The sequence below is a fragment of the Sciurus vulgaris genome (assembly GCF_902686455.1).
Source record: "Sciurus vulgaris genome assembly, chromosome: 11".
Classification (NCBI taxonomy): Eukaryota; Metazoa; Chordata; class Mammalia; order Rodentia; family Sciuridae; genus Sciurus; species Sciurus vulgaris.
Window position 1 is genome coordinate 14137660 of NC_136472.1, and position 23130 is coordinate 14160789.

At 40.6% G+C, this 23130-nt stretch overlaps 1 protein-coding gene across 1 annotated transcript; it reads left to right on the forward strand.

The window, feature by feature from the left end:
• Positions 1-7907: 7907 nt before the first annotated feature.
• CBLIF (cobalamin binding intrinsic factor) lies at positions 7908-21291 on the forward strand. Its single transcript, XM_079102647.1, has 9 exons — positions 7908-8499; positions 9710-9886; positions 10763-10876; positions 11267-11407; positions 12931-13112; positions 16247-16424; positions 17572-17773; positions 19596-19714; positions 21162-21291. Exons 1-9 carry the CDS (start codon positions 8271-8273, stop codon positions 21221-21223), a joined length of 1404 nt encoding a protein of 467 aa, XP_078958773.1. The 5' UTR covers positions 7908-8270; the 3' UTR covers positions 21224-21291.
• Positions 21292-23130: the final 1839 nt, after the last annotated feature.

Below are 23130 nucleotides of genomic sequence, written 5' to 3' on the forward strand. Positions count from 1 at the left end.
GAGGCACTCCTAAGACTTGGGACTATTACAGAACCTAGGCGAAATCCCAGGAAAGAGAAACTCGCTCTGCTTCCACAGCAGAGAATAATCTCCACAAATAAACCTTACAGATGTCCAAAGAGAGCCTAGGTGCTTTGATACCAAAATATTAGGCAAAGGAAAACAATCCAATGGATAAATAAGTAAGCCATTGAATAGTTAATCAAAGACTATCAAATAACATTAGTTAAGAAATGCCTGAACTTTAGAATTGGCCAAAAGATTTTAGGATGAAGGGAATTTGCCTGGTATTTGTCTCAATAGATCCCTTTATATTGTTAGGAAATGCTTTGGATACATTTGGCATTTATAATTTCATAAGGATACATTAGTTTTCTAGAGCCTTCAAAAAGTGGCCGGTTTGTACGAATAGGATAGAAAATTTGGGTTAAACTGAGTGTGGTAGTACATATTTGTAACCCCAGTGAGTGGAGAGGCTGAGACAGAAGTATTATAAATTTGAGGTCAGCCTCAGCAATTAGCAAAATCCTGACCCAGAAAATAAAAAGGGCTGGGAATGTAGCTCTGTGGTGAGCACCCTTGGTGCTTGGGGAAAAAAATTATTTTCTGTCATTTCTTTACCTGACCAAACTGAAAGGCTGTGGAAACAGCTGTCTGTGGAAACAGCTCTGAGTTTGGGAAGATGGCTGTGAAGTTTCTCATCATCAAAGGGAAACTATAATTTGTTTGGTCACCAATGCAAAATTGCATACCCCCTTTTATTAAAGCATGTAAATTTTGGGATTTAATTTTCTTGGATAATGTAGTCTCATAAAAATTGTATTCATAAGTTGGGGAATTAAGTAGAAAAGAATATAATATTGAATTGTTTGAAAATGTTTTGAAGTTATCATTTTTTAAGTTAATCTTTTGGGTTTTTTAAGGAAAAATACCAACCATACTCTATAGAGTTCAAAAACTATTTGAATTTCCATTCAATTTCCAAACACTTTTCACAGAGGGCATTTTTATTTTTTTCTTTAAAATATTTGTACTTATCTTCAAGTGAAGTTGGCTTTAAGGCTTTATACTGCAGCTTAAGAAGTATTCTTTTATATGTAGTGGCTTTGATGTTTAAATATTACAAAGCAATCATAATTCAATTAAATTGTGTTGATGTTTTCTTTAATTGTTTATCTGCTAATTTCACTGCATTTCATTTAATTCAATTATCTTATATCAAATATTTAGTTATAATATATGCTTTTCATGATTGTTTCTATCATGGGAAATATACTTTATCACTTAATTGGAAAAAATAAATGCTTAGCTTGATATTAATGTTTATAGCAGTGGAATTCACAATAGTCAAGTTACGGAATCTTCCCGGGTGCCCATCAATACATGAATGGGTTAAGAAATGTGGCATATATATATATATATATATATATATATATATATATATATGTGTGTGTGTGTGTGTGTGTGTGTATACACCCACCCACTCTCACACACACAATGGAGTTTTACTCAGCCATAAAGAAGAATGAAATTATGGCATTTGCCAGTAAATGGATGGAACTGGAGAACAGCATGCTAAAGGAAATAAGCCAGACTCAGAAAAGCAAGGGTCAAATGTTTTCTCGCAAATGTGGAAGCCAAGGCAAAGTAAGGGGAAAAAAACAGGGAGGGGGCTTTTTCTTTCTTCCCTTTCCCCCCTGCAGACCTGAATCGTCTGCATAAAATAAAAGTTCCTTGTGTGAGACCTGTATCTGTGGAGTGTTTCTGGGAGCTAGCGACGAACCATAACTGCGACTTAACGCCTAACATCTGGTGCCGAAGACTCAGGGATGGGTTTTCGGTGGACTAAGCACTGGAATCCTATCCAACAGCAAGCCCCGGCGCCCGCAGATACAGGCCCACCTTCCATTTCCCTGGATGCCCAGTTTTCTGCATACAACACCGGACTCCAGAATTGGTGAGTTCCCCTTACGCAGGCCCCGACCACTAAAACACATCTCGGCCGCCCCCCCACTCCACCCCGTATCTGAGAAGCGGCCATTCCTGCCGTTCCCTCCGCTGTGGCTCGGGTTTCCTCCCGCCACCCTGAGGCTCCCCGCTCTCAGCTTTCGCTGCCCGCCCTGTGGCTCCCTCCCGCTGCCCTGCGGCTTCCCGCTCGTGGCTTCCGCCGCCGGACTGCCGAGGTGTGGGGGTATCTCCTTGGTCCCCATAGCTGGTCCTAGTTGCTGGGTGGACTCCTGGTTTTTATGGTGCCGAGATTCTTTCTCAGGGTTTGAAGTTCTTTTATTTCCTGCTGCGTCTTGCTCAAAATCCTGATCAGGTCTTCAAACTCTCTTGGCTAATGCCTGGTTAAGCATTGTTTTTTTGGTGACAACCAAGCCTCTGTTCTAACCTCTCATTGCCTGGCACCGTGGTCTTGGGACGCCAAAATCACTAGCCAGGTGGGTCTCAGCTTACCATGGGATTCAGGACATCCAGCTCAGCAAACTCGCCCCTGAGATGCTTATTAAATCATCTCAAACCCCTTCACCTATTCCCTAAATCAGAGCTAAATTGTCCTTTAGATAGTAAGTCAGAATGATCTATTTATGGCACCCTAAATTCTAGCTTTATACTAGGTAAAATTTTATGCCTAATTGTACTAGTTATAATTAAGTACATATGTGGGCAACCTGGTGAATGGAAAGGAACCCTTCCCCTTTATGTTTTTTCCTTTCTTTCTTGCTGCTCCTCCTCCCCCTTTTCATCCTTTCTCTTCTAAGTTTAATCCAGCTGATGAGTCATGTCCTTACAGGTCTCCTACTGCAGAAGCTCCTGTTCATTCCTCTCCTTTGCCTCCTTCTGTTTCTCCTTCCGCTCTGCCATTCAGCCCACCAAGTCCCCCCACCACATGGTCTCCTACACACATTCTAGCTCCTTTATGAGAGGTGGCTGGCGTGGAGGGAGTAAAACCTGAACACGTTCTCTTGGCAGATTCCTTATTTTCAAATCTTTTCTTTCTCTCTTAGCCCTCCCTGCAGGCTCAAGAAATTAAAAGGACCTAAGCATCAAGTTTCTGCTAGAACATATAGCCCCTTTCAGATTCAGATCTCAGTCAAGGTTTACATTGAAATGTAAATGAAGAAAGGTGCACTAGGAAACCAGTTTCAAACCCAAGGAAAAAAAAGTGTAAAAGTGTCCATTTTAAATTTCTCCTGGGCTACAACTCAGAATACTTTTCTCCCTTTCAACTTTTCTCTCCTTCTCATTTTCTCATGCTTTAATTAATAACCATTATCATTTTTCTTCCAGGACTTTGTTTTTCTTAAATGCTGTATTTTTGAGCTCACAATTTTGATCCTACAGACCTAGGTTAATAATTTTTGATCAGTTCTTTTTATCCAACTCTAGAGTTATTTTTGAACATCCATTACATTACAATGGAAATAAATATTACAAGGCCTTTGCTTTTGTGTTAAATATAAGCGCGCATAAAAATTAAAATTTTAAAAATGGATCCAAATATTTTTAAGTCACGTGATTTAATAAGGTTCAATTTAAATTGAGTAGACTAATAAAAGTAAAATGTCCTTAAAATTAACTCACAAGTCTCTAAGTGGTCAAACTAATAAAATATTAATGTTTATAAAATGTCTAATATCAATTTTTCTAGGACTTTTCTTCAACAGGAAAGAGATGGCAAATACTATTGGCACACTTGCCTGATATCTTGGTTTTTCTACAATAAACAACATGTATGGGATTACTCAAATGTGTTTGTTAGAGACATCTAATTAATTTATAAATTTATCCCATGGAGTAACATACTTAAAAACATTATTCTTTGTATATTAAATGTGTTCATATTTTCCAGGTATACAAGCCTTTAAAGCAGAAAATTTTATCAAGCTGCTGTCTGTAATGGTAAACCTATCATTTAATGTTCTATTACCTGTCATCAATAGGGTATATATAATCTAACATTGCACACATATAAAGATTGCTGACATAACTCTTTAGATCCACATTTCCATCAGAGAACAGAGCTCCATCTGATCTCAGCTTAATCTTCAAAATCTGTGTTTATATACGCCTTTGCCCCTCACTGAAAAGCCCCACGTTACCTGAGATAAGGCTCTGCCTCACCACCCTGCTACACATTACAATGGCTCCAAAGTAAGCCTGACTTTAACTCATTTAAAGTTGTGTTCAAAAGTTTAACTCAGCCAAAATTCAAGATAGCTATTGCACAAACTGAATGTTTTACTGTTGATGACTCCATTTTGTATTTTCCTTATAAACTCTAATTGTTGCCTGATCAATATTTTGCAGAAGTACTGCTTCAAGAGCGAACGCCATAAATTAACTTGGAATAGTAAGCCATCACCTATAGGACAGATAATGTAAACCCCCAATTAGATAAAAGGGGGTAAATAACTGTAAAGTTATAGACACTAAAGCCAAAGCCCAGTACTCTTACTTTATGACTGGTGAGACTGACTTGCTTGACGGTTAAGATCAAACTTAGAAATAGAGATTTTAAATAGAGAGGTCAAGAAAAGTCCATATTTGGGTCTTGCCATCAAAGTCAGCCTGAACCCAGGGAACAAGAGGACTTCTCCAAGGAGCTTTGCAACTCTGGGTCACATAACCTCTTGACCAAGGAGATCGATGAGGCCCCTAGAGGAAAAGCTACTTAGTGCATCTGCTGCAGAGGAGGGTCATGGAAAAAGGGAGGCATCCCTAAAGCTTTCAAGGAAAGCCACGTCATCGAGAAGACCCTGCCTAACCAAATGGCACTAATGGAGCTAAGAAGCCTCTCTTAAGTTCTCAATGAGTGAACCCTGTGGAAACTCAGCTGACTCTTTGACAGGAACAGGTCACTTTGACCAGCTTGATCTTAAACACCTAGCAAATCAGTTAAAACCAAAGTATAGCCATTCTTGGGCATTTAAAAATAATAGTAACTATCAAGAGAAACTGCCAGAGTCAGAAGTTTTTAGTCAGTTTAAGGCCTACAGACACAGGTAGGCTTAATCTATGTTTGCTAGTAACAGAAGTATAGAGATCTCTACTAAATGCTGTGTTTACATTCCTGATAACCTAGACAATGTTAAAGCTCCCAAATAAAGGCCTGTCCTCTCCAGCCTTTGCTAGGCCTTGTTATGGGAACAATTTCTCAGTTCTTCCACCCCCTGGTGAGGAATTATTGACTTCTGTCATCTTTATAATATGCATTAGCATGTTCCAGATTCTGCAACATTTGTATTGTATCAATCTCATTTCAGTACTCATGTCTTTTTGTTCTTCTCCCATAGGAGCACCCATCCCCAGATGCCTTTACAGCCTGCTCTCCCCGCAACTGGACTTCTACCATGAACCCCTCAATTGACCCGATTTCTAAAAATGGAACTCCAAACTGCTTGCCCCACGCTGCCCACTTCCAGCTCAAAGAAGTCAGATGGGTCATCACCCCTTTTCCCTACAGCAGTGAAGGAGTTCCTAGTATTAGAGGGGTAAATGAAGTCAGAATTGGGGACAGGCAGTTAATGCAGAAATAGGGATCAGTCAAATTGAGAAAATGAAGTCCAAGAAAATCATCTGCCTTTGGAAACCTGGGAGGAGAATGAACTTTTTACATCTCACCTGCAAAACCAACCCCAGTCACCTAGGCAGGAAGGAGAGAGAAGGCTTCAAAAAGAACTGGAGAGCAAGATTTTTTTATTTTTTATAAAAAAGGAAATGGGGGAATGTAAGGAATCTGGCTTCCCTCATCACCTGTCAATCTGCATTCGCCCGCCTCTCACGTTACAGGAATTTCCAGCTTATGTTGCCGTAATCTTCCTGCCTCCCACGTTACATTCTAATATGTCATTGGTCCATCAGTCAGTCTGTAAGAATTCTCCTCCATGATTGGTTCCTCTCAGCCCGCGAAATTCCTATGTCTAAGAGAAACCTTGCGCCATGTTCTCTTTTTCTTTCTTCCCTTTCCCCCGTGCAGACAAGAATCGTCTGCATAAAATAAAAGTTCCTTGTGTGAAAAAAAAAAAAAAAAAAAACAGGGAAGGGACTTTTTATATATATAATCCCCATAAAGATGTAGGGAAGATCAGTGGGGTAGAAGAAGGAGATTGAGAGGGAGGGAAGAAGGATAGGAAGAGGAGGAAATGTAGAAACAATGTGACAAAATTATACTACCCTTTTTATTATTTTGAGAAGCGTCTTAGGACCTCACTTGAGGCCGCCCTTGAACATGCACCTGCCTCAGCCTCCAGAGCCACTGGGATTACAGATATGTGTCACCACGACTGACTAAGCTTCCCATGCTAAAGTCAGCTCATTAGCAACCTTAATTTCAAGCACTGCTTAATTCCCCCTTGCCATATATCGTATTTAAAATATCCACAGGATCCAAGGATTAGGACACAGACATCCAGCAGAGGCAGGAATGGGAGGATGGCATTATTCTGCCCACTACTCCTTCACACAAAATATAAGGCCCTCCACCATGTAGGCCCTAACTCTCCTTCAGGGCTTATCTCCCACCATGTACAATGCACTGGCTATATACTGCTGATAGCAAGTTACTCTAAAACTCAATGGCCTGAAACAACCACATTTATTGTCCCATAGTTCTCTGTGTTAAGAATCCAGGGAATCCTTAACTGGGTCCTCTGGATGAGGGTCTTTCAGGGGGCTGCAAACAACATGCCATTAAGGGTTGCCTTCATCTTGAAGCTCACCTGGGGAAGGATCTGCTTTCAAGTTCACTCACAAGGATGTTGACAATGTCCCCACCCCCGGATGTTGGTGAGAGGCTGCTTTCAGTTCGTAGCCACACGGGATTCTCCATAAGGCAGCTCACAACTCGGCAGCTGGCTTCATCAGCATAAGAAGCAAGCCGAGTCAGAGAAAGTGCAACAAGAGGGGCAGTAGAGTGGACCCCACACTCCTGCTGCCTCACATTTCTTAGAAGTGAGACCAGCCCACACTCTACAGAAGGGGATTTTACAAGGGCGAGAACAGCAGGAGGTAGAGACGTAGGCTCATGGTAGACACTGCCCAGCACACCCCAGTATGTACCCTGTGCTCTCTCCTCACAAAACCACCAACCTTCCCTGAGAAAGAAATGCTTTAGAATCCATGTTTTGCATTTGTCCATCAATTTACTCACTCAAGTCACATGTGCTGGGAATCCCGCTGTGAGAAAAATGGACGAAGTCCCTCCTCCTTGAAGTAGACATTCTAGTGGGGAGAGAGACTTAGACAACTGTACACAGTGTGACAGCAATAAGTTACATCAGGGAAGGGAGTGGAGGGCGTTGGTGGGACTAGGTCAACAGGGCACGGTCTGGAAGACCTCTCTGAACACTTCCCTCTGGACAAAAAGATGAAGGAAGTGAGAAGCCACCACAAGGATATCTGGAAGAGTGTCCTGGGTGGAGGGACATCAGGTGCAAAGGTGGCTGAAGTTTTCAGGAATACTGGAGCAGAGTGAACATGGGAAGGTGGCTGGAGGTAAGGACTTAAAGGAAACCAGAAGCCTTATCTTCTAGAGCCTTGTAAGTCATAAAGGACTTTGACTTTTACTCTAAGATGGGAGCCATTGGACAAGTTCCCCCCAAAAGAAGATACTTAAAATGCAGAAAAGAATCAGCCCCTTCCTTAATAATTTCAAAATACTAGTTCCAGTTCTGTTATAGATGGGTTTTCTTTGCTTTAGGAAATGGGTATGTTTCTGGGGGGGAAAAAAACATGTATACTTAATATCGCTAACTGGTCCCATATTATCTAATTACTTCTGAAGGTCTTGGTCATTGGAGACTGTTGTCATCCCTGGGTAAGGAAAGACAAATTTTTTTAAAAAATGTTTTTTGATGAAACAGGTCTTGCTTAAAAAAATTCAAAGAATCTGAGCCAGAACCAGGTCCAGGTTAACTTAATTAATTACATCAAGCCAAACTTCACCTGGAAGACCCCCACCTGAGAGCCAAAAAAGGGACCTTGACCATGAAAGCACTCATGCCCACAGATCACCCAAATCTCAATGAAATGGCTGCAGATAAACATCCAGTAGGTTATTTGACTTGATATGGTTAGGCATAGAAGTCTTTTATATACTCACTTATTAGCCAAACTTCCTACTGTAACGACCCAGAAACTTGGAAAGGGCGCTTTCTTGTCCCTGTCTTTGCTACACCTAGCCCCAGTTCTCTTGTCTCACTGTACTGCCTAGAAGTCACCTTCAGACACCGTGGAGGGTCTGTACAGTGGGTAAACTTAGATAAGCAATGGAAATCGGTTATATCAGGAAAAGTCAGCATAGCTCGTTAGGAGTGGCTGGGTCAGGAGCAGACTGTTTCACAAAGATAAGCATATATAAAAGAAGGCAGAGAAATACTGGCATCTGTGGACGGGGAAACAGAGGACAGGGGAGTGAAATGGCTTGGCTTGCCCTCTACCTCCTGAGCCTTCTTTGGGCTATGACTGGGACCAGTACCCAAACCCGAAGCTTGTGCTGTGAGTATGGTGTCTGTTCTGAGGAGGCCAGGGAAGCAGTTCCCCTGAGAAGAGTCAAAGACCTCAGACAAAGGTCCGCTGATAAGAAAGCCACTGGAATGGCAATCACTGTACGAGTCCCAAAGTGGGTGACCAGGGCGTGAGCGTGTGCTGTTCATCATTCCTGACTCAACAGCACAAGCTCTTTGAGAGCCAAGCTGATGCTTTTTTTTATTAAGGTAAACTGAAGTACTATTGCAGGAGTGACGCTTGCAGGTGCAAGACAGACACCGAGTGGCCACTGAGACCCGGCACCACTACCAGTGGGAGGTTTTGGTAATGGCTGAGGACAGAGCATGTTCCAAATCTTTAATATTTGAAAGAGTGGGGTGAAAATAGAGGCAAGGCAAATAGTTATTTCTAGGAAGTTACCAGAAGTCATATGAAATGTCCATGAGCCATATTACTTAATGATAATAAATGAAAAATAACTTTTAAAAATGTAGATGTGAGTTTTTAAGAAACTATTGCCTCGTCCAGCGAGTACAATGAAGACTCGGCTCTCAAATGAAGTTTTAAGGTCTTTATTTTTATGGGAGAGCTTCTGAGCCGAGTGCCTGGTTCTTCCTCCTCCTCCGCCGCCGCCGTCTTCTTCTTCTCTTGTCGCGCAGCTCTCTCTCTCCTTCTTTCCTCTCGTGCAGCTGTCACTTCTCTCTTCTTCCTCTCTCATCGCGCCGCGGCCGCCTCTCCTCTTTTCTCGTCCCACAGCTGCTGCCTGCCCTCCTTGCCTTGCTTGCTCCCCTTGCCTGCCCAAAGTACCCAGCTTTATGGGATATAACAGCCAATCACCTTAATGGGTCAGGCGTTTGGCTCGTGCAGACTTAATGGTGGGTAATGAGGACATGTACTGATCACGAGCTAAGCACGGACGCGGAGGAGATCAGTCAGCCAATAGAAAGCACCTGCAGCTGGGCTTCTCGGTGCCATAGGGCGAGGCCAGCCACCACTGCGGGCCCTACAGGGCAGCAGCCCCCAACAACTATAAGGACGAATTGCATCAAAAAAATCAACATTTTCTGTATTTCTCTTCAATCATTTAAGTTACCAAAGTCAATCAAGTCTTCTATTAAAAGGATTAAAAAAACAAACAAAAAAAAAAAACATGGCACTCATGTTTCTGAGGAGAGGGAACGAGGGCGAGAGGTTTGATAAGTGGCTTTTGTCTTCTCAGCTGTCCCCTCAGATCAGCAGCCTTGGGTTGATGGCCTACAAGTGCTCATGGAGAACTCGGTGACCTCGTCAGCCCTGCCAAACCCCAGCATCCTGATTGCCATGAACCTGGCCGGGGCCTACAACCTGGAGGCCCAGAAGCTCCTGACCTATGAGCTCATGGCCAGGGACACTGCCGGTGAGACATCTGAGCCCCTGGCCCACACCAAGAGCCACACACACCACTAGCCACTCCCAGATTCCAACCTGTGTCATCCCCCAACACACCCAAATGTATCTCTGACTGTATCTTGACTCCTTTCCTTACACACTGGTAAGATACCTGGAAAGGAATGTGCATGGAGCGACAGCACTCAGGGAGGAGGACCGTGAAGCGGAAAAGAGCTCCCTACTGGATGCACGAAAGCAGGATTCCAGTTGTCAACATGCCACTTAACGAACTGCAACCTTGAGTTCGAGTTTCTTGTTTCTTGTTTTGTTGTTGTTGTTGTTGTTATTTGTTTGTTTTGGTACTGGGGATGGAACCCAGAAGTGTTCTACCACTGAGCTACATCCCCAGTCCTTTTCATGTTTTATTTTGAGACAGTCCTGCTGAGTTACCCAGATTGGCTCCTAGCTTGCTATCCTCCTGCCTCGGCCTCCTCAGTAACTGGGGCTGTCACCTCACCTTCTAATAACAATAACACCACAACTAATAGCAATGACAATGACAATAAAAATCTCTCTTTTACCTACCCCACAGGAGTCACCTTGAGGCCCAAGTTCAATAACAAATTTTAAATTATTTTGTAGCTGAACATTTTCATAGATAAATTGGTGTGAATGTTCTTGCTGCTTTTTAAACCAGATACCAGAGATTCTTGTCAGGGTCATAGATCACACTAAAGATTGAATACTCCCTTAAGTATTTTTCCATATACTTTTCTTCAGAAAGATCAAAACATTATGTGAGTATATAATTCTTAAAAATCACCCGAATATGCTCAGCCCTAGTCCCTGGTGGCCCCTCCCCTGAGGACATCTTTGTGTCACTGCTCCGTTTGCTCCTCCGCAGACCTGACCCCTGGACAGCTCGCCCTCACCATCATGGCCCTCACCTCCTCCTGCCGAGACCCGGGGACTAAAGTGTCGGTTCTGCAAAGGCAAATGGAGAACTGGGCACCTTCAAGTAAGACCTCCTGGGAAGGGAGGGGAGAGTGAGCAGAGTTCTCTTCCTGAAAATTTCAAACCCAGAAAGGAAAAAGAGTGGGGAGAGTTACAATGTCACCTTCTCTGATAATTCCACCAGTAACAGATTCACTCCTTAGTCAAATAAAAAAAAAAAAACCTTGAAAAGTCAACAGACGTTTCAGGCTCACTGGAAACAGCATCGTCCCTTTTAGTCTTTTCAAATGCCAGATGACATTCTGAAAACACTGAAGTCACCTTTTGCCAATACTGTGTCTTTCTGTGACAGGTTTTCTAGCAATTTCTATTTAAAGAGTTTAGTTTTATCCTTCATAAATGTCTCCGGCATGATGAATGTTAGTCTAACAAAGATTCTTTATTCCCTTCTGAGGCCTCAATGACCAAGTGACCGCATTCTATGGGCCCAGTCTGGCGATCTTGGCACTGTGCCAGAAGAACTCAGAGACAACCTTGCCAATAGCAGTCCGCTTTGCCAAGACCCTGCTATCCAATACGTCTCCCTTCAACGTGGGTGAGTAGGCGGCCACAAGCTGAGAACACGACGGGCACAGTGTGCTGAGTGGTGGGAAGCAGTGGACAGGGAAGTAAGGGCCTTGCAGGAGGACCTGAGAGCCATGCCAGCTTATGCAGATGGGGGACATTTAGCACATGTGTGTTGGGAATGTGAATAATGGAATAAATGAAAAAAGGGGAGAGAGTAACATGTAGAAATAAGGATGATACTTGAAATGTCTAGCAGCTACAGAAGCCCACTGGGAACAATAAACATGTCGCCCACGTGTAGGGATTACTTCCAAATTAAACGGCCCTGCCTTGCACCCTCTGTAATTGCTACTAATGCTTCCATACTCTGTTTTTCTAATGCTTCTCTTTATTATATCCAAATAGCCTCTTTCTATTAAACAGTTACTAAGTCCATAATGTTCCCCCCTCAGGAATCACTGGGACCATCTTATTCCTTCAATCTGAAAGCTTTCAACTGCTAGTATATGAAAGCTTTTTCCTCTGCAACACCAACCACACCCTTTCTCTGTCCACCCCTCTGTGTGTAATGATCTCTTCTCTTTAGGGGTCATGTCATGGCCCTCTGCCACTCTCTCATCAGTAGCAATGTCTCAGGCTTTGCCCTTTATCCATGCTTCATCAGCAACCTGTTACATTTCCATTTCTATCAACAGCAGCAGGTAAATGTACTCTGGCCCCTCTCTGTGGATCAAGAACAGACTGGTCTCCCTTTTCCACCTGAAACCTCACACATTTCTGGGGCATCTCAGCCAGTCCAGAAACTGTGAACTTCTTTGCCTTTGGGTTTCAATAACACTATTGCCCTGAATGAAGTTACCTGACTTTCAGGTGGAGACTGGGGTGGGAGGGAAAGATCAGTAAAACAAAAAATGCTACCTGGCAAGTTTTCCATTTGTTCTGATCTTTTCATCCCAGAACTTCCTCATTCAGTTCACACAGGTTTATCACATACAAACAATGACAGAGTCCCTGTGCTGTGTGCTCTGGGGGATGCAAAATTCACAATATCCAAGCATTCATGGGGAATAACAGCCACAAAGCACAGCAGAGATGCTAAAATTACAGAAGAAGCAAAACAATAAATGCTAAAGGGGTTCAGAAAAGAGCCTGCAAATGAAAAAGAAGACTTCACTGAAAGGTGGGGATGGCCAGACTTTCAAAAATGGGTGAATTTTTGAAAGATAAAAACTGGGACAAAAAGCACGGGATTGAACACACTGCCAGTAGACATTAATTAAAAACATGAGCTCTTGAGTAGCACAGATGCAGGTTCAAGTTCTGGCCCTGCTGCCTACTGGCTGTGTAACCTTGGGTCAGTTAGTTAACTTCTCAGCGCCTCCATCTCCTCATCTCTTAAAGGAAGGTAAGTAAGTTTCCTACTCCACAGGTCGTCCTGAGGCCTAGATTAAATCGTGTAACTAGAACACAATGAGCACACAGAAATGCTACCTATTCAAAACACAGTGGTGGCAATGATGATGGTGGGCCTGTCCCCTCTGTGATTCACAGACACGGGAGCAGTGGCAGCCTTGGCTCTAACCTGCATGTACAACAAGATCCCTGTAGGTTCCGAGGAAAGTTATAGAGTCCTGTTTGGTCAGGTACTAAAGAACATTGTGGAGAACATCAGCTTGAGGATCAAAGACAATGGCGTCATTGGAGACATCTACAGTACTGGCCTTGCCATGCAGGTAAACATATCCTTGATGCTCTCGATCGAGTCCATGCCAATAAGCCCAGATTGTAGGATCAAGAGACCAGATGTCTGCGGACATCTCTGGAAAAGCCCAACTAATGTGATTTGAAGTAGGTTTCTTGTGGCACCTGTGCCTCAGTTTCTCCACTGGCAAAATGGATAGGTAAGTGTTCATCTTTCCTATCTCATAGATAAAATATGAAAACAAATCCATATGAATTTACTTTCCTTCCTTGGGAAAAAAATTAAATAAAAGAAATGCATTGGTTTATTACTAATAATAACCAGTTTACTATTCATAGTTATAGATGATTGAAAGTTTGATGTATACATAATGATATTAAAACAGGTCCTCAAAAAATATTGAATTTTCTGGTTCAATCTTGCCACCAAGTGCTCTTTTCAGTCCTTTGTCCTGATCCAAAAAGGGCCAATTTTCATTTTAAATGGTTAATGAAAATAATCTAACATCTGCTCACAAAAATCCCTAGTAAATAGTAGAGCCATGTCTGTTAGCCAAGTCCACACTCAGTCCTGTGCTCCCTAGAATATTTCCAGGCTTGGGTTTGGTAAGATGTTGCTTGATAGCTCCAGAAACACCCTCCCCTTTTCCCAGTTGATTAAGGCAACATCCTCTGCTATTGCACACAGGATAGTGGGGAGAGAGAACCAACTAGAATCAGAAATTAAAAAGTTACCTGTGGCCAAATCCTCTGATCCATACTGAGAAATTCATGCTCTGAAATCTCAAAATATCTTACGGGATAAGAGAAAAGTTGCACCATGAACTCTCCAAGTCAGGAAAGGGAGAATGCTGGGGTTAAGATGCCAGCCCTGAACCTAATACAGCTTTGGACTACTACTAGAAGAAAACTGTCTCCTGAGAAAAGAGATGCCAATATTGGTATTTTCCACACATTAAAAATTAGGAAGGGGCATAAACAATCTAAGTATCAGTTAATGTTAAACATAAGAATAAAACCAAAACTCCCATCCCAATATACCACGTCTAGGAGTCACTAATAAGAATCAAGTCAATTTTCATGTCATGGCCAATAAGAGTCTGTCATAGTACAAAGCACTGGGTTTTTTTCCATGGTTGAGTTAATCATATAAGAGAATCCCCAATACTTAGGTCTGGAAAACTCCATGAAAGAAAACAGGTAGTCTGGAAGAAATGAATATAAGAATTGGGTGGGGATAGGAGCAAGAAAGTCATGACTCACCTAAAATAACCTTGCTTCAACTTAATGCCTGATAGAGAGGTGTTGACTTTGGTAAATTTGCCTTGTGAATTCTGTTTTGGATCTTATCGCCTGTTAGGTACACTCTGATAAGCTGTTCCTGGGAATTACAGCTTTTCCTATCAATAGGCAGGACCTCCTCCAAACCCAAACACCACAGGCCATGTGAGTTTGTCAGTTGAGATGCATAACCCCCTCACAGCCCGCCTGGAGTTTACTCAGGCAGCCTGATATCTGAAGTCAGCAGGTTTCTAATATATAACCTCCCTAGAATCTAAAACTTTCTGGCATTGAGATCAAAGGGTTCTGGAGCTATAACAACTTGGGTTTGAATCCTGAATCTGCCCACTATCTTGGACAAATTAATTTCTTAATTAATTTCTTAATTTCTTAATTTCTTGGAATTTCATTTTCTCTACAATAGCAAAATTACAACTAGGTTAAAAGAAATGTGATATACAAAAAAAAATCACAGGTACAATTTCATGCTTGTTCACTGTTCATGGTCAGTGACATATAATAGCTTAACAATCTGGAGTACTGGCATTGCTGATGTTTTGTCCCAAGGGGAAATATCTTGCTTAGTAGAATTTGAGGGGATATTGTTCCTGAGGAGTATCTACCTAATGTTCCTTAAACCAAACTGCTTTGTAAAGTCACCTGCAGCAGGATCTATGGTCCATGTCTGCCAAAGATAACAGGGTGGTCATACATGTCACAACTGGCCATACTACTCTCTCTAGCTAAGAGAACCATTCCTGACTCCTCTCTACCTTCTCCCATTCCCCATAACCAGCTTCAGGCAAAAGAGTCATCAGCAATTCCAGCCCTTTCACATGCTCTGGTGGCCTTAGCCGGCACAACTGTAAAGGAAGGAATGTGGTAATGACAGTGTCTATATCACATGTTACAAAATTCTTTTACATATTAGCCCATCAGAACTTTAAAAGACAACCTCCCAAAAGCAGGCAGGAATTGTGCTTTTATTTTACCCATTAGATAAAAATACTCGAAAATGTTAAGTGAATTGGTTGGTGTATTAATCAGACTCATTTTTCAGGAAATTAAAATCCAACTCATTTTGCTAAAAAAAATGGGAATTTATTATTTCATATACACTTGGGATTCCAAGGTTACATTAGGTGGCTTCAGGAATAATCAGGAAAAAAGGGTTCAAACCATAATGTCAGGGACCCCCCTTTTTTTCAATTTCAGCCCTGGTTTCCCTCATACTCTTCTGCTACATGGCTTCTTCAAAGTATTTCAAGATGATGACTCAACATTCGCTCACACAGTCCCAGTTGAAAAAATCCAGCAGGAAAAAGAAGTGTTTCTCTCCCCCAGTATCTGTATGTCAGGAAAAGACTGAACAGTTCATGCATCCACCAGTCACTGTCCCCAAGGGGATGGTGCACTGACATCAGCCCAGCCCATGGGTTGGCCCTCATTTGGAGCCTCTGATTGGGAGTGCTGACAGTTACAAGCTGTGGAGAAAGTTCACCAGGCTGTACATGACAACACATAACAAAGGGAATCAACTACATATTGTTCTAGATTTTCTAGACTACAGCTCCCCCTGGAGCTTGCTTTGCCCATTCTCACCCTCACTCTGAATCCAAAATTTGTTCATAAATATGGCAGCCTTACTGGTGTTCCTTGAATCTGATCATCTCCAGGTATTTGTTGTGTGACTACTGTGACAGATACTGTGCTAAGTGATAGAGATGTAGGCTTGAGGAAGACAAACATAGTTCCCAATCCTATGTGTCCCTACAAGGCATGTAAGTGCAGCTATGCCTAACATCTACATACCTCTCCCTCCCCTCTTCCTCCCTCTGTCCTTTTCTTCCTCCCCTCACTCTTCCCTCTCTGCCTCTTATTCCAGGCTCTCTCAGTGACACCTGAGCAACCTAACAAGAAGTGGGACTGTGAGAAGACTATGGATATAATACTTGATGAGATTAAGCAGGGGAAATTCCAAAACCCCATGTCCATTGCCCAAATCCTTCCTTCCCTGAAAGGCAAGACATACCTAGATGTGCCCCAAGTGACCTGCGGTCCTGGTAAGAACCCTTTTAACATCCACCTCCACTTATGTCGTAAGGCAGCAACTTATGCCAAGATAAAGTGTAGGTGAATGTTAAGTGGCATATAGACTTTTTACGTCTTTCTCCCACATGTACAGAGCCACATCTGTGTTAAAATCCCCAAGAGCATGTGCTAGCACACAGTCATACTAGTCAACCCTCAGAATTCAGCCCTATGTCTACTGCAATCAGCATACATTTATTCAGGACCACTATGGACAAAGCATTTTGTGGGATGCTAGCGGAGGGAGGCCTATGGTCTGAACAACCAAATAGATTCACATTCACTTGACAAATGTATCACCAAACATTATGCAAATCTTATCATACCTGCTTTTTACAAAGTAGGAGATAAGTAAATACACAAAACCAATAATATTTGGAATAATGAAAAATATTATTATTACTTGTTTTAAATTAAACTAAAAACATAAAATTACATATACAGTGCAAAAAAGAAATGACCAATTATTGATTTTATCTGGGAAGCTTAAGAGAACAAAGCTGACATTTCAGCCAGGCCTAAAGATCTAATCATGAAAGATTGATGCTCACAGAACACCAAAGGGATGGAGTGGAAACATAGCATGCTACTTTTTAATTTGAAATATCTTTATTTTATTCAGTCATAAATATAACATGGAAATACTTAAAATTCAAATATTGCAGAAATGTGCATTTAGAAAGTAGGGATCCTTCATCAAAATTTTGTACTCCAGAGGTAACTAGTATTGGTATGGATTTCTAACTCTTCTTTCTAATCAAATACCAATATAAAGTATTATTCTCTTAAGTTAACTTCCTAAGGCAAGAAAAGATTATAAGTTCCTATCCATTTCAACACAGAATCTGTAGAGACCAAAATCAAGCAAAATGTTTCCAACCATATTGAATACTATATATTCACCTAACTCCTTGGCCTGTTTCCCAACTTAAACAACTTAAACAAGTTGGCCAGAGTCTTTGCCTGGATTCTACACTAGTTGTCCAAGTGCCTTGTTAAACAGTCTGAAACTTATTACTTGCTTGAAATTTTTCTGGGATAAGTGGTCAGTAACAGACTTTACACCTACCACAGAAGTCCCATAATCTTTGACATATTTTACATATTCACTCTTCACAGATCATGAGGTGCGACCAACTCAACCCAACTACCCTTCCCCTGTCCCCACCCCAGCATCTAATATCACTGTCACATATACCATAAACAACCAGCTGAGAGGAGTAGACCTGCTCTTCAATGTGACCATCCAGGTTAGCGTGAGAAGTGGATCAGTGTTACTTGTTGTCCTGGAAGAAGCACAGCGCAAAAATTCCATGTTCAAGTGAGTGCTCAGAGTGTAGCTCACCATTCTCCCAGCCCCCCAAATATCCTCTCTCTCTACCCTCCACATCTTTACTTTCATTCCTTCTGATAATTTAACATGCTTTTATTTAATAACCTCTTGAGCAGCTCATGACAATTTAAATCATCCAAGTCAATATAAGCCAAAGGAGCCAATGTTAAGTCATACAAGTCAAGGAGAGTTCACTGTGGATTAGCAGTCGAAGAAGGCTCCATGATTTTGGGCCCCAACAACTAGGTACTATTTAGGAAGATGTGGAATCTGTGCTATAACAGAGCCTTTGAGATAGGAGTGAAAAAAACTAAACTTTGGAGAATGCTTATAGTTTGCAATCTGGAGTTAGTGAGTAGGCCAGTGTTCACAGAGGAGAGAACACAGGGCTGAATTAAGTGACATCTGGAAGGGTAGGCTGGATGACAGTGTTAAAAGGTCTGAAATCCCTGGCTAAGGAGATCAGCCTCCATGTTGCAGAGAAGCATTACAAGTTTTTGAGTAAGGACACTCACGTTGTAAAAGGTTCCTTGGACCATGAGAATAGGAGGCAAGGAGAAAAGCTATGGTGTCTACAGTAATGAAGCTGTGAAGTGACAAGGCCCTCACCCAGGATGAATGAACCACACCAAAGAAGACTGGACAGTGACTGGAAGTGGAAGGCAGAGGAAGCCTCAAAACTATTGATGGGGTGTGGAGAAGAACGTCTTTCAGAGCAAAGCAGACTGGTTTAAAAATGTGTGTTCAAAGTAGAAACAGGGGAGGCATTTAGAGGAAGTCCTTGGAAAAGACATCAAGAAAAGCAAAAGAGACTGGAAAGTACTCTGATAGAGATGGCAAAGTTAAGGAACGGTGGTGGCAGACACTTGCCCCCCAAAAACCATGAGGCAGCTCTAAGATTTTCCATTTTACAGATAAAACCATAGGCCCAAAGAAATTAAGGAACATTCCTAAGATCACATGGTATGTAACTTGCAGTGGAGAGCTGAGCCCAGATGTGACTGACTCTGAAGGTCGTGTTCTTTCCACTCCCCTGTCAGGAAGAGCAGAATATAGGAATAAATCATAGAGGACAAAACTAAACTTTGGGTATGCTTATAGTTTGCAAAGAGAAAGCAATAAAGAAATAAAGAAAAACAGGTAAGTCTGTTTAGGAGGAACCAAGGGAAAGTGCCCACTCATGGAAAGGAAAGAGGAGATTAATTTTCAAACCTCCTGGATATACTTTCCTTCTCTAAGTTTAGCTTTAATGTTGCCTGACTTTTCTTTTCCTGATTGTAAATATGATAAATAACACATAATAAAATTTGGGAGGGAAAAAGCATAAAAAAGAAAGCAAATCTATAGTCCATCTACAATATAACCACTGTTAATACTTTTTATAATTTTGTTTTTTCTATATATACTAAAAACAGCTATGATTATTTCTGTATAATATGTATCCCATATTTTCACTTAGCATTATTGCATAAATATTTCCCCATTTTACTGAAAATTATTGAAAAATATTATTTTCATAACTTTCAAATATTCAATCTCATATATTCATTCCATCATTCGTGTGATTTTTTCACCCATTGTTGGGCACTTACACTTTTTTAATTTGATTTAAAAAATACATTCATTTTAATTTCATTTGATTTCAGGCAAAGAAATTTCATATTCATTAATTATTTGCATTTTTTTCTTTTGAGCATGATTTATATGATCTTTAGAAGCATTTAGAATCTCTGTCTCTTCATCTTACCCCACCCCCACTTTATTGCCTGATCTAAAGTGAGGTATTAATTATATATTATTTTATCCTTAGATTTGAAACCACAATGACATCTTGGGGCCCTGTTGTCTCTTCTATCAACAATATTGCTGAAAATGTAAATCACAAAACATACTGGCAATTCCTCAGTGACAAAACACCTTTGAATGAAGGTGAGAGAGGAAAAGGAATGGATGTTTCTTCCATAGTTTGGGGGTTACATTCATTATTTCATTTTATTCACACATTCATTTAATCAATAATTGTGAGACTATAAATGTATTTACCATAATTGTATATATAGTAATACGTAAATATAGATGTGATATATATATACATATATACATATATACAAATGACATTAAAAGGACTTGTACATGGCATGCATCTGGCATGTGAGAAGCAAGACAATCAAACCCAGGTTTCTAAACTCACACTCCAGCAAAACCTTTACATTCATTAGTTTTTGCACAAATATTAATATACCCTCCAACTTAAAGAGCACTGGTGTATGGTTTTGTCTAAGGATGATATACCTGGTTAGGCTGGTGTGGGCTGTCGACGTGAGGAGGGATGGAAACCAAAGTCACAACAGTGCTAAGACTGTGGCTTCATAAGGAGATTTTGTTGTCCAGTATCACAATGTGAAAGCTGTTCTTAGCATCTGTCATAGGTTAACAGAACCTGGCCCATCAGAATTTGCAGGACAGCATAGCATATAATAAAGATGCTGAGCCACTCAGGCCTTGGCTAGAAGACCCTTCTATATAAGAGCCGCATTATGCAAGTGATGAATCTTCTCTGGGCCAGTCTCCACAGTTACAAACTGGGAATGGCTATAACAATTTCTTGAGTTATTGTGCAGATTAGAAATACTATATTTAAAATTAAGTACAGAGCCTTTTGTATAGCATGTGTTCAAAAATGCTAATTATTATTATTAATTGTCCTACCACTTTTCTCTCAAGAAATTGTCCTGGGAACTAATATTAGGCTTATTTTTGTGCCTGCCAATTACTTTCTGAGAGAAAGATGGCAAAGGGAAAGGTCTCTGAGATCCAAAAAGATTGGGGCCTGAAACTGTCACTCTTCCTGTTGCCTGAACTACCTGGAAGATAATGAATGCTGTCATCTTTTATCTTCCCTGTCCTGAAAGACAAAATTTTCAACCCACTGCCATCCCCATTTCTTACAAAATCTTCAAAAATAAAAGTGAGATATTCCCTTGAATGCCCTAATTTTGGATGAAATAAGTCATTTTAATAATAACCACCATTTGTTGTAAAATGATTAGTGTGGGGTCCTGTACTAGGCACCCAGCAGTCACTATTTCTAATTCTGAAGATAACTCTTCAAAGAAAATATTAACAAAATTTTCTATGTGGAGAAAAAGAGGCTGGCACATCCTAAGGAGCTAATCCAAAAACATGCTCCACAAAATAGCAACCCAGAAACAAGAATTCCCCAAATTCCAACTCCATGTTTCTTCCACACCAATCAAACTGCCCATTTCTCTCTAAGGTTATTTTACTTCTCAAACAAATTTAGTGGACTGATCACTTGGAAGGTAGGGGTGATTACACCCACCACGGTGACCCCATGTTATTCTTTTCTTTCCAGGAGTTGCTGACTATATTCCCTTCAACAACGAGCACATCACAGCCAATTTCACCCAGTACTAAAAGGAGGTGAACTCAGTTTCTACTGAACATCTCCATAGACAGGTGAATTTTTTCCACTTTGTTTCAGGAAAAAAAAAAGTGGGTATCTACAATGCAATCCTTATTTCTGGTAAAAACACAAAAGAACACTCTATGGAATAAATGATGCAAAGACCTCCTGAGTCTAAACATCCCTGACTCATGAAAATAAAATTTCCAATTTCTCAAAGCAATGACCACCAGTCATCATTTAAACTTGGGGAGAGGGGAAGGGTCCCGCTGACGTTTTTGGAGATCATTCTGATTTTCTTGATTAAACAATGCACTCCCTATTTCTACAAATGCTAAGTTTTTGTTTTACTTCTGTTTATTTTTATTTCTTCTTTTTAGTTATATATGACAGGAGAATCCATTTTGACATAATTTTAAAAGTATGGAATATATCTTATTCTAATTCAGTCCCCAGTACCTCTCATGATATATTTTTGAAATGTCCTATTTGTGTTTCTAATACCAAATGCTCCTTTTTCAAATCACCTAATATAAACTTACACCTATAGGTATAGACAAATATACATGACAAGGCCAAAATGACTTCACATGACAACTCTCAGATGGTTCAGAACTCCCCTTCCATTTCTAATGCTTGTTCTGGGTAAAATCAGGTTTGAAATATGTTTTGTATAATTTTATATATTTAGTATATAATTCATATTTATAACAATATATAATATAAAAATAAATAATGTGTTATGTGACAATCATAACTGTACTCTGCTTATAGGAGTCAACATTGGTACAAACTTTATAGAAAAGAATATGAAAATTTGTATTAAAGGCCCTAAAATATACAATTGGCCCTATAAATTCACAGGTTCTGAATGTGCAGATTCAACCTAGTGCAGATTTAAAATACTTTCAGTTGAATTTGTAATGAACGTGTACCAACTTTTTTCTTATAGTTATTCCCTAAACAACATAGTATTAACAACTATTTACATAGCATTTATATTGTCTAAGGTATTATAAGTAACCTGTACATGATTTAAAGCACACAGGAAGATATGACTAGGTCATATGCAAATACCACACCATTATATATATAAGGGATTTGAGCATCCACAGACTTTGGAATCCCTGAGGGTCCTGGAACCAATCCCCCAAGGATATCGAGGGATGGCTGTACTCAAACTAGACCCACAAAACCCCAGTTGTGAAATTTATGCAAAGAGAGAAATCATAAGAGGACACAACGATACACAAGAATCAAAATGTCAACCATGACTGTTGGATAACAGCACTTAGGCACACTCCCAATTCTTTGCCTGAGACTGAACCCCAGCATTAGACAGACTGAACCCCAGCATTAGACAGACTGAATTTCCCAGTCATGGTCCTCCTACCCTGGCATCTTAAAAACAAGAACCTGCTCACTGGTAACAATGTGGCTCCCAGAAGAAAAAGATGTGAATCAACCACACAGGCCCAGACCCTCATCCCCAAGCCATCTGTTAGGTAAATCAATCTGTTTCACAAAAAGGTCAGAACTGTCATTGTAATAGACGGAAATCTCAGGAATGATAAATAAGGTGTTCCCTCTTAACGTATAATAGACATAAATGAAAAAAGTAGAAGCTATCTATACATCCAACAATAGAACCATGGACATATAAACTCTGGCACATGCACATAATAGGATATTAAAGGTTACTAAAATTCACTTTGAAGATAAATACTTGCTGACATGAACAGACATTCACCCAAGTGAATGAAGAAGACTATACAATATTATGGTATCATCCACGCCAGTGTTTTGGGGGCTTGTTTGAGACAATTACTGATGATTTGGGGGTTTTGTTTCACTGTTTTCTGAGTTTTAGCTATTTAACACATAATTGAGCAACTGGAACCTGGGAAAAACATTTTAA

Coding starts and splice junctions, on each gene's coding strand:
- CBLIF (XM_079102647.1), top strand. CDS start 8,271: ATGGAAATCGGTTATATCAGGAAAAGTCAGCATAGCTCGTTAGGAGTG. Junction 13,113..16,246: donor GTACTGGCCTTGCCATGCAG/GTAAACATATCC, acceptor CTCTTATTCCAG/GCTCTCTCAGTGACACCTGA. Junction 16,425..17,571: donor CCAAGTGACCTGCGGTCCTG/GTAAGAACCCTT, acceptor CACTCTTCACAG/ATCATGAGGTGCGACCAACT.